At 35.3% G+C, this 17,019-nt stretch overlaps 1 protein-coding gene across 9 annotated transcripts in view; it reads left to right on the forward strand.

Annotated features, from left to right (window-relative positions):
* Positions 1-17,019, forward strand: part of MAGI2 (membrane associated guanylate kinase, WW and PDZ domain containing 2) — a 1,174,807-nt gene that overhangs the window by 679,231 nt on the left and 478,557 nt on the right. For all 9 annotated transcript variants that reach the window (XM_059712711.1, XM_059712714.1, XM_059712712.1 and 6 more), the window contains one exon: positions 2,283-2,402. In XM_059712711.1, coding sequence (XP_059568694.1) covers positions 2,283-2,402 — 120 coding nt within the window. The remainder of the gene's footprint in view (positions 1-2,282; positions 2,403-17,019) is intronic.

Below are 17,019 nucleotides of genomic sequence, written 5' to 3' on the forward strand. Positions count from 1 at the left end.
CAGGAGAGTTTAAGGGACTGGAGGTTTTAATTAGAAAGAACAACATCAGAAAAGAGGATGGAAGATGGATATTAAAGCTAATAATTGCAGCATTTGAGATTATAGTGTAGAAGTTCTTCAAGCAATAATGAAATAGGTTAAATAGGCAAGCAGGTCAACAGTCATAGGTGGTACTATTGCAGCCACTGGGAGTCCATCTCCAAGGCAAGAACTCAGTCACGTTGCCTCGAGGTACAAGGTAAAGATGGAAACGACCCAGTGAGCCCCAGGACTGATGGTCCTCCCAGAAAGAGAACAACCAGAAATGTGTTCCCTAGAATTTAGCACCAGTGGTAACTCCAGTCAAGTCAGCAACCCTGGAAACTGCCCTATGGTCAGTCCTGTGCTCACATTGTGCTGGGAATGCGTTACCACACTGCAAGAAGTTAATTAATCAGAGCATGCAGCTTCTGAAATATGCAGATAAATTAGGCAGGAAAATTGAAACTTTGCTATGTGATTTTTCTTAATGACTAGAGTGTGTTCTAAATAGAGAGAAAAACAAATTGATTGCCCAAAACCACGATAAGCACTTTTAATTCACAAGGGTTAAGCACATCAAAGTCAGGATATTGAAAGTGAAGGTTCTCATAGAAACATTAATTTGACAACATTATGCATACTCGGTGTGGGAGGTTTATATTTAATAGAATAAAAACAGTAGGAAATGTTGCAAAATGTGACTCAGTTAAACAAATTAAAAAACAAATTCAGGGAAAGTCATTAAACATGATTATGGAAAAAAGAAAACGCCTTCAAATCTTTAAAAACCAGTTTTCAATGGAAATTATTAATTTTTACCACGAATCAATTTTCCTTAGCACATTGCATACTCTGACATTAGTCAATGCCTCTCATTTGCAGTTCAGATTTGATTCTAACAGCAAAAGGAGAGCTTACTGGCTATTTTCATGGTTTAGTTGATAAAGGTTTCGGAAAGTGGAACTAAAAAATACGGGTTTGAAATGCTAATTGTTTAGTATATAGAGAATATGGCAGAGATTTTAGTAAAATACTACCAATGTACTATTACCTTGTTTATATATGTGCCTTCTGCATACTATTCTCAGGTATGTGTTATGCAAATTCCAGTCTGACCATGCAAAATGTCTTATGTTGGTGGCATAGAAAAAGGAAAGAAGCTTAGGGAATGTTTAAGGAAGGACACGTGCCAGGAAACAAACCCACAGCCTTTACTGTGTCTGCATTTTGGTTCCTGCCTCTTGAACTGGACAGCAGGTCTGGAAGCCTGTGTTCTCCAGTGCAGCTGTCCTGAGCCACAGGCTGTCCGTCCTGTCAGGCTGTCCACATATGCTCCATTCACTTTATAGGTGACACAAGACACGGGAGTGTTGGACCCATGCAGTAACCTCGGGGAGCATGTCACCTCTCAATTCAGTCAGAATTAAAGGCAAGAAGGAAGGAAGGAAGTAAAGAAGGAAGGGAGGGAGGGAGGGAGGGAGGGAGGGAGGGAGGGAGGGAGGGAGGGAGAAAATGGGGAAGAAAGGGAGGGAGGGAGGGAGGGAGGGAGGGAGGGAGAGAAGGAGGAAGGAAGGAAGGGAGGGAGGGAGGGAGGGAGGGAGGAAGGAAGGAAGGAAGGAAGGAAGGAAGGAAGGAAGGAAGGAAGGAAGGAAGGAAGGAAGGAAGGAAATTGTGTTATGAGCATTACAACACTAACCCAATTCTAATTATGACTCAATTCTAATTATTTAATTATTTAATTTTAAGTAACAATGATTTTGTGATTCTTTAGATCACATATAAGTTTTTTGGTGTAAAATTAACAAGAGAAAGCAGTCCCATTTCCTAAAAATTGACATTTTGCTAACATTTCTGTTTTCTATTGTATTTTATGTCATAGCAAAGCAGTTTACAGAACAATGGAGGTCCATTCATAGAAATGAGATATGTAAATTCCAGAGCTAGCAGGCTCTTGGCCCAGCATTCAAACCACCTCTTCAAAAAAGCCACAATGGCCTGCATTTTTTCACTGAAACATCCTTGCGGCCACATTTCAAGGCAATGGACTCTTTATACATGTGATGAAGAACATGCTTTGTATATTTACTTTAATCTTTAACCCCTGATCTTTTCTGTTTTCAAACAAACAGAAGGACAAACGCAAACTGTGAACTAGCAGGATGTACAAACAAGTCTTATTGAATATTCAGAAGTATGCTGGTATTTCTAAAGTTCAACAATACACCATTTAAAGTCTTTCATTTTTAATTTTCCTTATTCAGGCACTACAAGGCCACATAAGGAGGGCGAGGTCCCCGGAGTGGACTATATCTTCATCACTGTTGAAGATTTTATGGAATTAGAGAAAAGTGGTGCTCTCCTAGAAAGTGGGACTTACGAAGGTAAGCACAACTCTACTGCTATATCTATTCCTTGTGGCATCAGTTTTTCCTCTCAACTTCATTAAAATACCAGGTTACCAATGTGCTACTGTTTGCGGATTGAAAGCTTTAATAAGGTCATTTTAGAAATCTATTTCCTAAAGGAAGGCTAAAATACATCTGAATTAATTCTACTCTTAAAATGCCAAGAGAAATGTATGAATCCATTGAAGTATCTGTGATTTCCTCCTGAGGCTACGCTGTGATCTTGCAGACAAATTATCTTCATATCTAGGTAGCAACTAAAATAGCACAGGGCTTGGGTTCAAGTCCTGTCATGCTCTCTCCAGTTTTCTCCAGTTACTTCACTTAACTGGTCTTCATTTCCCTCCCATGCAGAATGATGGAGGGGAAATAATCCTGTGGATCCACTCAAAGCTCTAGCACAATCACAGGTCCCCTGGTGCAGCTGAGTCAGACATGAACAACAGATGAAATTGAAACCTTGAATGTGGAAAGTAGTTTTCCATGGAAAGAGCACTGTAGCATGAGCCATGATCTGCCTTATTATTTACCCACTATAGGTATTATGTAACTCAGTTAGTATCTCTGGCCCTCAGTAGTCTTAGATGTAAAAAGGGAATGATAAAATTGAAACATCAAATAAATAACACATAACTAATTTAAACATTTAAATAACACCTGCATGCATGTAGTTTATGTCTAATGAAATTATGTGTCTGTGTATGCATAACGAGATTTTAAAATAATAAAACAAAAAAAAAACAGTGGAAAATAATACTTTCATTCCATCTTGACAGTTCTTATTTGTGTAAATTATACTTATATGTATTATTAAGTCTAAAGATGAATCTAGTTTACTGAACTGCAATTAATAGTGAGTAATATTATAAACAAAACTCATAACGTGTACACTGCTGCTTAGCCCATAAAATATCTGAGGTCTACCATCAGCAAATAAGCTGGGTTTCTGAATAGTTAGGGTCTCCACTACCTCCTTCATTTATCTGCAGAGATCCAAGAGACTATAGTTATTTAAGAACTCAATATTTTTAAGTTGCTAAAAGTATTAAAAACTCTTTTATTTTTAATTCACACTCCTCAGACAGTTTAGGCTGAGACATTTAGTTGTTTATTGCCAAATTACATGATATAGGCAAAAATACCAACGGAGAGAAAATGGTTTTATACACGAGTCTTGTTTCTTCTTCAGATAGTCAAAAATAAGTGATAGTGGAGACTGATTGAAAATATTTTAAACAAAGAAGTTGTGTTAATCATATAAGCCTGCCTTGAATTATGTCTGAAAAAAATAATGGTCTAACTTATAGAAAATCATTATATGAAGAAGTCAGTAACAAGCAAAAAGTTTTATAGCGCATTTTCCTATGGGGTTTGCAACATTACTTAGTGGCATTCATTAGGCTGCATATTTGCAAAAATAATGTATTACATTTAATTACTTTAGCTAGATATAATATTTACATAGCAAAGAACCAATGTCTTAACAAACAGAAGCATGCCAAGAGTAGAATGATTAACAATATGACCTTTTCTCTGGTTTTAAAATAAAAACTGTATCAACTGTATAAAAGGTGAAACTATTAAACCAAATATTCATTTTAAATTCATTCTAATATTCTCATGATGAATTAGATGTCATGAAGTTTAATATCAATACATTTAAATATATAGTCTAGCTTAAATTTTAGATTCCAGTTGAATATCCTGAAACCACACAAACATAACCAATTTATGAGCCCCAGAGTGGGTTGTCCTAAATCTTCTTCAGCGTTCTTTTCAGCATTGACAGTACTTTGCTCAGTTTGGTGCCAACTTGGATTACCCCAGCATTGGGGTAATCAGAGCTGATCATTGAGTAATAAGGCTGAGTTACATACATGACTTTGGGGAATCAATATCATTATTTACAAATTATGTACTTGGATAAATAAAAAGCTCTTTTCTCAGGTCACATAACTATCTGGATGGACACCTAGGGTGCGTTCTCCAATCTCAGAATCTCCACATCTTCCTGCAATTATAGTTGAGAAACTAGTGGAATTGACATTCTAATAAAAATTACTGCCATTCCTTCTGAATTGATCCTGAGCTCTAGATTCAGGGCTAACCCTTAATGTATTATTTGTCAAGGAAAACTAGGGAATACCTACTCTGGTGCTCCCAGACTGTAAAGAATAACAATCATGTGCTACTGAACTAAACAAATACCCTAGAACTTTTATATTTGTCACTCCTTCATGACATCAATCTCTCATAAGATTTCTGTAATAAAATCCCAGTTGTTCTATATTATATGTTCTTCCTTCTTCAGTGGTAGGGCCATTGCTTCCTTCTCTCCTAGTACTGGAATATTCTCATGCCTTCTTAGTACTCTTTAAAGCTCTCAAAAGATAAGAAAATTAATCTTTAATATTTGTGAATCCACCAAAAAAAAAATCAAGAAGGTATTGAATTACTCTAAGCATCAAAGTAACAGACTTGTGAACCATGTGGGGCCCTTAAGACTGATTCCAACCCACATACCAAAACAGCAAAGCTGCTAATGCTGCAATTGGAGGTAGGGAGAAATCCCCTGCTTCTTTTTGCCTATAATGCTTGCCAACTTGGAGTATTTCTTTTTGGGAACTGGGCACCCATTCATTTTTCATTAGCAAGATAAAGAAAGACCTGTATAAAAAGTCTGGTTAAGTTGCTCGTAACTGAGAAAACCATTCTTATGGTTTTTCTGTGCTTCACCTCACCATTCAGTTTCAGAACAGAAAACACTCATCAGAAAAGTAGTTATGAAGAAGAATATATTCTTTTAAGCATTTTTCATATGTATACATTTTGTCTCATTGTCAACAATTCTAATTTTAATCTTGGTGAATAGATGTAGCTAAAATGGCATTTGTTTTTTGATTAGAAATCAGATGGACTGTCCTGAATTACAGTTATCCCTTGTAGAAATTGACTCAAAGTCCTCGCTTCAAAGGAGCAATTCCATCACTTACCAGAGGCTGCAGGGAAGACCTTAATGTGCTTGCGTTACCATCTACAGTTATGCCCTATGGCCCTAGGCAGAACTTGAGCAGATTCTTAGAGCCTTTTTCTGCACCACCAACCCCTGACCCAGCCGGAACACTTCATTTCAGCAGCTATGAAACAGCTGCTGAATGGTCTTGCATGTAAATGGCCCAGAGGCCTTGGCTCTGAAGGACCAGGTATTGGTAAAGAGGCGCGTTTCCATACCTTGGATGATCACTTTTTCACCTTTTTATATTCAGTCAAGTTTGAAAGTAAGTTACTAGAACAAGGCCCAGTGGCAAGCCTGTCATAACCCCAGGTAACATGCACATTATGAACCTTCATGCCAGGACTGAAGTTGTAAACACATGTGAAACACAGATCACAGAGTTCTTTGGATGAATGAGATCATTCCTTTGGGATTAAGGTCACATGCAAGTATAAGTGAGACACCAAGAGGTAGCATTAAATGAGTAGGTCTGGTTACCTAAACGTTAAGTACTCTACCTGGAAGTATGCCTGTCTTTAGGAACTGTCCAAAGTTCTGAATTTCCCAGGGTTTAATCAGTGCGTTCTGCCTGACATTTCTTCCAATTATCTGGAATGCTGATTCATGGTTTCACTAGGCACTCATACCAGTTGTCTGCCTCAACCTGTGTCCTGAATATTGTCATTAATTAACCTCAGGTCCCATGAGTGTGTCTGGACTCTTGTTTCTTTTAATTCATATTCTAAGATCATCCACAATCATGTTTCAGAGTAGTGCTTCTGTAGTTTTTCTATCTTTTAAGGAAGTTACTAACCCTAAAACGAAATGTTTCTTTTAAATGGATATAAGCTCACTTGTAACCCTGCCCCAACTTTTAAGAGAACCAAATCAAGACCAGCAAGTTATTTTGGGCACCTGAGAGAAGATAGCGAAAATATGGCACTCACCTTCATCTTAATTGCTGTGGCTTCTCCTATTCATGGACCCTCATATCTATGGACTCCAGCCTACTGCAAACAGCTTACCTTAGTGACTTAAACAATTTTATTACAAGGACTGTGAAATTCAAGTTTTTTCACATCTGTACATAAGTGTGCTGTTCTAACTGAGATAGCACATACATTTTTATAAAAATTTAACTATCAAGTACAAATAATTTTCTCGAAAAACAAGCCAGACACCCTTATGATGAGAGACGCGATATAACAAATTTTACAAAAAATTATTTTATTTTAATAACTAAATTTAATATCAGCTTTTTTTCAACATGAACTTGACATGTTTATTATTGAATTTTTGAATCTATTCCCAGCTAAGCATTGAGTGATAAAGAGATATTCAATCCGAAGAGAAATCATTATTGGTACTACAAATATCCTTGAGAAAAACCATTCTTCTATCAGTCCAAGTTTCTACCCACTGAAATGTAAATAATACTACCTGAAGAGCAGATCAATGCTTTCACTGATGTTAAAGTTGTTGTCATTGCAGGAAGCCAAAATGAAATAGCATTTCCTTTTTTGCCTTTTCCTTATACCCTATTAGAAGAGAACATTTTTACTATGTAAGTAATGACCTCCATAACAACAGTAGACTATTGGAGTTTATAGTTAAAAGGGTCCAGCTGTTACTTTATTCCAAGATTGAAACATTTTTTTTTGTTGGTTTGTTTGATACTTGCTTCCTTTTCTTTCTTTTGGCAACATTCTTACTGTGGAAGATTCTAAGATTCATGCATTTGAATGTTCATTTTTAGGAACATTAAACATTTACACATAAAGCTCACTTAATGTTTATTTTACCAGTAGAGGAACAACATTTAGTGGAGTTTTACACCCCTTTGAGGTCTTATAATGCCATTTCTGGTAAGTGATTCAATTTGAGTTCAGAACCACTGACAGAGGGTATATGGTTTTTGCATGCTGCTTTGCTCCTGTGAAAGGCACTAGGACTGGAGGTGTTATTGTACATGAAAATGTAACAATTCTCTTTTGACTTGGGACTTTTGTCAGCCCAGCTGTTTTCAAGATATGTAATGCAGATACCTTTTTCTAAGGTTTTTTTTTTTAATTTCCCAAAAGAGACTAGAGGGAAAATGAATCAATTAACTAACGTAGTATCATAAATTATAACAAATACAAAATCAAGGAAAATGAAATAACATTTTTTGTTATTACCTGAAGTATAACATTAACCAATTTACTATTAGGTCTATATGTTTTTGTTCAGTTGCAGCTGAAAAGAACAAAAACAACTTTTTTGGAGTATATCATTAAGATAAAACCAATATTAATGAGCATAAGACTCGCTTCTTTGACTTTTCACAACCCATAATAAAATTAGGTAAAGCCTGGGGTTTCAAAACTGTGATATCCGGTGTTTAATTAATTTCCCTCAAGCTCATGTCTTTAATTATATTGATTTTCTAACTCCTGTCCACATTACTATACATTTTTATCTGAAAAAAAAAATGACACTTCAACTGAAAAATAAACTATGGCACTTACTTAGTGGGAAGAGAAATGGATGATTTTAAAACTTGTATATATCTCCACTGTTTCAACAAGCAGAACCTGTTCTCCTTTGCTGATTGGGTGAATATTTTCAAGCCCTCTGAGTTGAGTTGCTTTTCTGAGTGGACAAAAAATAAATCACAATATTGATAGTAAATATTTAATAATTTTTGTGTGTATTGTGCAATTGTGTATCTCAATATATATTGAGATACATTCATGAGATCTTACAATTCAGTGACTTTCAGAGACAGTAAAATTACTGATTGCACAGGTGGCACACAAGAGAGCCTTCATCTAATTGATGACAACTATCTTCTGTTGAGAGTCCATGTTTTTCTGAAATGACATCAACATAGTAATGACCAATGGCTCATGGCATTAGTCCGGGATTAGACATATAGGTCTTCCTAAAGGAGAAGTTTTGTTTATCCCAGTCATTCTTCATGGTGCCCTTCCTATAAAAGCTTTTTCAGAGACTTGTTCTACACATCTATGATTTGAAAACTATAACCTAACGTCCTGTTCTACAAAAGTCATTTCGGTATCTAAATTTCAAATCTGTAAAATAAAACTGTCTAAGGCATTTTTTCTTATATCTTCTATCCTCCTGATCTGAGGGTCAGAGGAATCTAGAATCTGATTGACCATGGATCTGTTATATTTCTCAGAGAGAGTAGAAATCATCAAAAATAGAAACAGCAGTGTCTAATTCTTATTGCTAAGTACTTTATTTCAGAACATAGATATCTATCTCCAACAACGTTGCAATAGGTATAGATGGTTTTATGAATTATTTTTATAATCTGTAACTTTCATTCAGACTATACTCAAAAACAATATCTGAAACTTCGAGGCCTCCATTCATCATGCTGCAAAGTAGACAGATAAACAATGCTTTTACTAAAAAATTATAAAGTAACAGTTCTCAAAATACCTTGCTGCCCTGTGATTAAAAGCAACATGGTTAGAAGATTTTCACCATATAAGAACTCTTCTTCATTAAAGGCTTGGAAATCCTATCAATTATGAAAAATCATTTATAACATTAGATTAAAATGTAGTACACTGAAGTAGTCCCTCCTGATATAATAGGCAGCTATCTTAGCTCAATTATAGGCTATGTATGTATGTGACAATCAGTTAAAATTAAACCAAGTGGTCAACATATTTTGTCTGTATGGGACTATTTTCATGAAAGTTAATTGTTAAAGACACTACAAATGTGAATTTTTAGGGACTAGTAAAAACACAAATTGATATTAGTTATTAGTTGTAACAAAATGGAAGTTTGACTTGCACTGTCTTCAGCCTATTTATATTAGCTATGCTGTCCTCCTTCCAGATCCTAGAGCAGAATAAGCACATCCCTGCCCAACTAGGATCTTAAATTTCTCATTTCATTTTCCTGGGCTACGTGTCTTCCAAATATCCACATCTTTCTTTTTCTCACTTTGATATATTCATCTAAGAGTCTTTAGGAAACTCTTAGCTGGCAATTTATCCAAAATTGTACCTGCTGATGTTCTCCATTCTTTTCCACTAATTTATCATTATTTTAGTTACTATAACTGAAAATACATTCTATGTCCATTTGTTTGTTCAGTTATTGTCAATATCCACCCACTCAAATGTAAACTTCAAGAGGTCAGATAATTTGTTTGGATCACTGCTAACTCTTGAGCTTAGAGTTGTCTCTGGTAACTAAGAAGCACTCAATGAATATGAGTTGACTGAAGGAATGAACGTATATGTTCCTTTCTCAAAACCTTATTCCCTGCATAGAAGTTCAGCCTGGCCTGGGACTCCTGGACACATCCACTTCCTAATTTGAAATGCTGTATTGTAGCTTCAATGGTTTGAAGGTGCAGCATCAATTTGGCCTCAGAATCTTTTCCTAGATCAACCTTGTTTCACAATTGTAATAATTTTGTTCTTGAATTAATTTTCTTTTATTCCCATTGCTTTTAAAAAAATTTTCAAACATTAATTCCCTTGATTAATCTCATGAGTCCCTATTCTAAATTTATATACTCATTTCTCTCAGTATCCCGCAAGCTATAAACACTTTCTCCAGAATATAGTGTTTATCTGGCTATGGCCATTCTTCATCTACTCTAGTAATTCATGGTGTGTCAACTTATTCAAACTCAGTACCGAGTATATTTGGTCAACAAACCTATCTATCCCACTAACCTCCCTCCCCACCCAACTCTTATTGATTGTACCTCCTAAATACTTATTGGACTAATGATAATTACCTTTTCCTATAACCCCAAAGTATGTCTCGAATTCTCTAACTCTAGTACAGAAAGTCAGTGGAGAGCTGAAAACACAAGTAATAAGGCCAAACCTATGGAGAGATAGAAAGCTCCTGGTATATTTTGCAAAATACATATTCTTAAAACAAAGGAATTAATATGTGTGTTCTGTCACTAAAGAAATGTCAAGGCATTGTAATTAATGTGGACGTGTGCTACTTGGAATTTATTAGGTATTTTACTAATATTTTCTGGTTGGCTTTCAATAAACTATAAGGGAACATGAATTCTTATTCTTGTATTTTTTAGGAAAATTAATGGAAATGAAATTGAAATAACATTTTATTTAAGTATTAGTTATACACTGCTAATAAGATTTCTACTCCCACCTCACCTTTCTTTTTTTCTCTCTTTTTCCATTAGGGTGGCTTTAAATTTTCTTATAATATGTAAAAGTTTGATTCTTTTCACTAGGTAGTAAATGGCCAACATAATAAATCAGAAAAACTCATTCTGCTTATTGACTCTTAAATTTGTATTTAAAATTTTCTTTCTTTTTCTCCCCCACCTCCTTGCCATGTCTGAAAATACTATAGCAAAGAGCCTGCATTTGGCAAGAGAACCCTGCTTTTCGGCCCTGTGACCTCTCATGGATGGTGCTGTTTCCCAAAAGCATCTGTTCCCTGTGGGCTAGCTCCCAATTACAACATGGTTTCTCCAGGTCAGGTCCCTGGGGGTCATTTCCATCAGGATGAGATACTTCCACTTCCTTCTCCCACTCTCTGGGGGTGAGCGTAAATTGTTTCCATGAAACTCGCAAAGGAAAATCTTCTGATGCAGCTCTCTGGTGTCCCTGGAGACAAAACAAGTATTATACTTGAAGTGAAGTGTAACCCATTGCAGCAAAGGCAGTTCCTATTCATTCCTACTTTCAAAGATGTCCGGAATACTCTTTTCAAATATTTGCAGATTTGGAATTTACAAGTTCCAGCATTTGCAGTTTTGGTAACTTTAACTACTCTCTTCTCTCCTCCCTAATCCTCTATGAATTTAATGAATCTTATCTATGGTAAGATGTAGCTACAAATTAGAGGATGTGTGCCATGGTTTATGTGAGGGAAGGTGGGGTGAGGACGGGAACTCCTGGTGGCTGGCACTCTGACAGCCTGGCAGTGATTGAGGACAGGGAAAGTGCAGAAAGTGTACAGAAGAAAGCTAAAGACACAGTCACACAGGGGTATTCGTTATGGTGGAAGCACTCATCAGTCTCCCAGGGGCCAGTAGAGCATTGCAATCCAGCACAGCTATTGATTTTCCTAATAATGACCCTGAGCTATCCAGATATGGTTAAATTATATGTAGAAAGGTAAGATTTCAGACACATTTCCTTTAAAGGTGATTCAATTTTAAAAGTTTAAACTTCTTAGGGGGAAAGGCTAGAATAGTCACCTAAATAGAATACCACTAGTATTAACCTGGTATCATAGTTGTAATAATTTTGTTTTTGAAAATGCCAAGCAAATGAGATGCATCTCTTGGTGTACAATTTTTTAACTACCTTCTGTATCGAAGCAATTTATAATATGTATTCAGATTCAAATTAATTCTTGATTAAATTTTTTCAACAATTAATTTGTAAGTGCATCCTGTAAATGCAAACAGACCTGATGTTCTTATATGCCCCAAACATTCTAAGCATATATAAATATACTTAAGAAAAATGACTAGGTAGTTTCCAATTATAATAAAGTTGTAAACTACATATTCTTTGGCCCCAATGGTTGTCATTTTCAGTCAGAAATGCTGTGCTTTGTATATTTGCAAAGCAACTAATGAATGTGCTAAATTAATTTTTTTAAAAATTTCTGTATTGATTAAGGTATTACATATGTGTCCTTATCCCCACATTACCCTCCATTCCTCCCACTCATGCCATCACCCCCCTGTTGTCTGTGTCCATTGGTTAGGCCTATGCTTGCATATAAGTCCTTTGGTTGATCTCTCCCCCTTTCCCCCACCCTCCCCTACCTCCCCTCTGAGGTTTGACAGTCTAATGGATGCTTCTCTGTCTCTGGATCTGTTTTGTTCATCAGTTTATGTTGTTCATTATACTCCATAAATGAGTGAAATCATGTGATATTTATCTTTCTCTGACTGGCTTATTTCACTTAGCATAATGCTCTCCAGCTCCATCCATGCTGTTGCGAATGGTAAGAACTCCTTTTTTACAGCAGCGTAGTATTCCATTGTGTAGATGTACCACAGTTTTCTAATCCACTCACCTGCTGATGGGCATTTAGGCTGTTTCCAAATCTTAGCTATGGTGAATTGTGCTGCTATGAACCTAGGGGTGCATATATCCTTTCTGATTGGTGTTTCTAATTTCTTGGGATATATTCCTAGAAGTGGGATCTCTGGGTCAAATGGGAGTTCCATTTTTAGTTTTTTGAGGAAACTCCATACTGTTTTCCAAACATTTAAAATGGATCTGTAATACTATTGGTATATTACCAAAATATTAAAAGTAATGTATTAATAAATTTCACACTTACAAGTTCAATCCATTCTTTTAATCTAAACATAATTTAACTACTCTCTTCTCTCCTCCCTAATCCTCTATGAATTTAATGAATTTTATCTATGGTAAGATGTAGCTACAAATTAGCATGTTTCCCAAAGCATGTTGATTTTTTTCTTCATTGTTTGAGAGATTCACCTCTTCCCCAGGGATCTTAAGGATTGATAGTTGCAGGCCACTTTCTCAAAGCTGGTTTTATAATTGAGGAGGAAATAATACTTCATCCTCTTGGTTTATTTTCTTCAAAAGTCTACGTTAATAAAGTGTTACATATATTCATCATAGGTAAAACATATTAATTAGACGGTAAAGATATTTTACATTGGGAATCTTTCTTGCTCCATTATATTACCACATTTTCCCTTCATGCTCATGGTCCTGATTTTGCAGTAACCTTCATTTTAGTAGTCTTCTTGTTTTTTGTGTGTAGCTCCTATCATATGTTCCTTCTCTCACAATTTATATTTCCTTTTTACTTATTTTTTTACTGAAAGCTCACCGACATTATTTGCTTTCTTTATTCTTGCTTTGTTTATCCTTCGCTTTCTCCTGAAAATTGAGACTTCTGTGTGGATTCTTTACCACAGTCCTGTATTATATCCTAAAAATCTTCACCTGTGAAGATATGCTACATTTTATACTTTAATCGGTTTTATTTCTTGGTTCTAGCTCTTACATTTAAATACGTTTTTAACTTGTATGTTTCCAGAGCAGAAATTTAGATGACTTATCTGTCCTGTATAAGCGGCAACTCTATCTTAGAAAAGGGCATGCCCATAGTGTTTTGTTCAAGCAAAAGCTGTGCAGTTCGGCAGGGCACATTCTCAAAGCCTGTAATTCATTCTGATTTGCCACACTTTCCATGTTATTTAACAAGCCCAGTGGCATATTGACTTCACCCTCTTGGCAAGTGGATCCTGCGTACTTAATATTTGCCTGAGTAGAACTAATAATTTCAATTGATGTTTTATCTCGTTTTTGTCTTTAGCATTTATTAAATTATATCATAGCTCTCTAGCTAATTTTAATATTTTATTTTTTGTTATTCTTTTAATCTTCAAATTCTCATAATTTTATTTAAACAGGTCTTCTTAGTAGTATTTAGGAAGCTTTTAGGGGGAATAAATGTGTTTGTCTCTGAGTATGTGAAGGTATTGCTAAAAAAGGAAGAAATGTACTTTATTTTAATTTATTCTTTTTTCTTATTTTATTATTTAATTTACAATTTTATTTTAAACTGTCCCTTGTTAATACTCTCAGTATCACCTCAGATAAGCACATCCCTTGTATTTATGTTGCTTATTATTTTTTATTCTTGAATATCTTTACAATTATCATTGATTTAATTCCATTGCATACAATTTGAGGCCACACTTGTTTCTTGGTCAACTCCTACAATTTCTTATTACAGATTTGGACTCCGATATATTATTTAATAAAATTGTTTCTATTCCTTCAATGTGGGTTTGCATTCACTCTAAACATCTTTTATTTTCATGTTTTAATTTTGCATAACTCTACTATTAATAAATAAAATGCATCTGCATGGCATTTACTTTTCAGAAACAATAATGAGTAGTAGAGATCATAGGAGAGTAGAAATCATAGGAGAATAGGAATACATTCCCAAGACTGCTGCCTCCGAATGACAAAATATTGATCAAGATCTTGACTAAGTAAAAACATACATTCAATATGAGCATAAAAATATTGAGGCAGCAGGTTGAGAAGTTGGAGTTTGGGTTACAAAGGGAAGCTGCTGTGGGGAGGGGATTTCTCTCTCAGATTTCTAGAGAGAGAATGGATTATGATAGGCCTTGCCAAAGCAGAGTGGAGTCAAGTCTTAAAACAGTCATTTGCAACCTTAAGAGTCCACTTTCAAGTACAAGAATTGTTGGCAGAGTGCTTGAAGAAATTAAATAGAATTACAAATCTACAATGTTCAGAGCTGGATAATTGTCCGATGGAGTTGTTTGCATCCCAGGCTGCACCTGTGTGCTGTAGAAAGTTTTGATCTCTTTGATTTCAACTAAACCATGCCACCCTTCCCATCGAATTTTCTGACAGACAGTACTGAAACAGAATGTTTCCTCATTTGCAGTAGAAAATTAAGTTCTAAAAGTGTATTAAAGTACAAAAGATCAATGAAATAAAGAACTGGTTCTTTGAAAAGATAAACAAGATTGATGAACCTTTAGCCAGACTCTATAAGAAACAGAGAAGACCCAAATAAGTAAAATGAGAAATGAAAGAGGATAAGTAATATCTGACATAACAGAAATACAAAGGATTGTGAGTAAATACTATGAACAACTATACGCTAACAAGTTGAACAACCTGGGTGAAATGGACAAATTCCTAGAAACATACCATCTTCCAAAATTTAATCAGGAAGAATCAGGAAACCTGAATAGACCAATAACAAATAATAAAATTGAAGCAATAATTAAAAAATTCCCAGCAAACAAAAGTCTTGGACCAGATGCCTTCAGAGGCAAATTTTACCAAACATTCAAAGAACTAACATGTATCCTTCTCAAACTATTAAAAAAACTTCAAGAGCAGGGAAGATTTCCAAATTCTATGAAGCTAGCATTATCCTAATTCCAAACACAGACAGAAACACTACAAAGAAAGAATATTTTTTTAAATATATTTTATTGATTTTTTTACAGAGAGGAAGGGAGAGAGATAGAGAGTCAGAAACATTGATGAGAGAGAAACATCAATCAGCAGCCTCCTGCACATCCCCCACCGGGGTGCCCGCAACCCAGGTACATGCCCTTGACCGGAATCGAACCTGGGACCTTTCAGTCCGCAGGCCGACGCTCTATCCACTGAGCCAAACCGGTTTTGGCCAAAGAAAGAATATTAATAGACCAATATCCCTGGTGAACATAGATGCTAAAATCCTCAACAAAATATTAACAAATCTGATCCAGCAATACATTAAGAAGATCATACACCACGTCTGAGTGGGATTTATTCTGGGATGCAAAGTTGGTGCAATATTAGCAAATCAAAAAATGTGGTAATGTTACATAAACAAATGAACGATAAAAATCACATGATCATATCAATAGATGCATAAAAAGCATTTGTGTATACATCTTTCCAACTGAAGTTTAAGGCCTTTGATTTAGGGGGAATTTATTTATATTTATAGCCCTGGAATCCACAAGTTGCTGGCACATGGTAATCAATATATAGTTATTGAAAGAACAAAAGGTTAATCTTCAAAATATATAAAGAACTAATAACTCAAAAGAAGAAAAAAAATCTAATAACCCAATTTTAAAATGGGTTATAAAGAGTACACTTTCTCCAAAGAGAACATAAAAATAGTCAAAAGGTATATGAGAAAATGCTAAATGCAACTAATCATCGTGGATTTGTTTGGTTACTATTGAGATGGAATACCTGATGTAGTTTTCATACAAAGGAAGTTTCATACAAAGGAAGAACTCTGTTGAGTACCTCTGCTTTTGACAACTACCAGCACTGCCAGCCTGGGAAGCCAAACCCTACCATGGGCCACTGCCACACGACACTAGAGAACATTCTCAGCTTTCTGTGCTGAGAATTGGGTTTTTTTCTTACTGGGAGTGTAGATACATGAACTGTGATGAGAACACATGGAGTACTATGCAACAGCTGGAAGGAAGAGATTTACATGTGTTCTAAATAACATGAATGAACCTTAAGAACATGGTTCTAAATAGAAAAAACAAACTCATAGATACAGATAACAAACTGATAGGTTGCCAGAGGGGAGGAAGGCGGGGGAATGGCAGGCAAGGAGAAGGGGTTTAAGAAATACACACTTCCAGTTGTAAAATAAGTCACAGGGATGTAATGTGCAGCATAGGAAATAGAGTCAATAATATTGCAATAAGTATATACAGTGACAGATGGTTACTAAGCCTATTGTGATTACTTTGTAAGGTATATAAATGTAGAATCATTTTGCTATACACTTGAAACTGACATCAACTCTACTAGAAAATAATTTTTTGAAAAAGAATAAGTGAAATAAATGTAAAGAGAAACTAGACAGATCTATAGTACAATACCATTTACAATTAATTTAAATGTGTTGATGCAAATAATTAATATCAGCAAGAATATATTCAAATCCAAATATGTGTTTCTTTTACTGCCTCCTCCCATTTCCTATTTCATTTTTTCCCTTAGGGCTTAACATCTAATCAATTTATGTTTTACTGATTTGTGTCATTACTTCTCT

The sequence above is a fragment of the Myotis daubentonii genome, chromosome 10 (assembly GCF_963259705.1).
Source record: "Myotis daubentonii chromosome 10, mMyoDau2.1, whole genome shotgun sequence".
NCBI classification, from domain to species: domain Eukaryota; kingdom Metazoa; phylum Chordata; class Mammalia; order Chiroptera; family Vespertilionidae; genus Myotis; species Myotis daubentonii.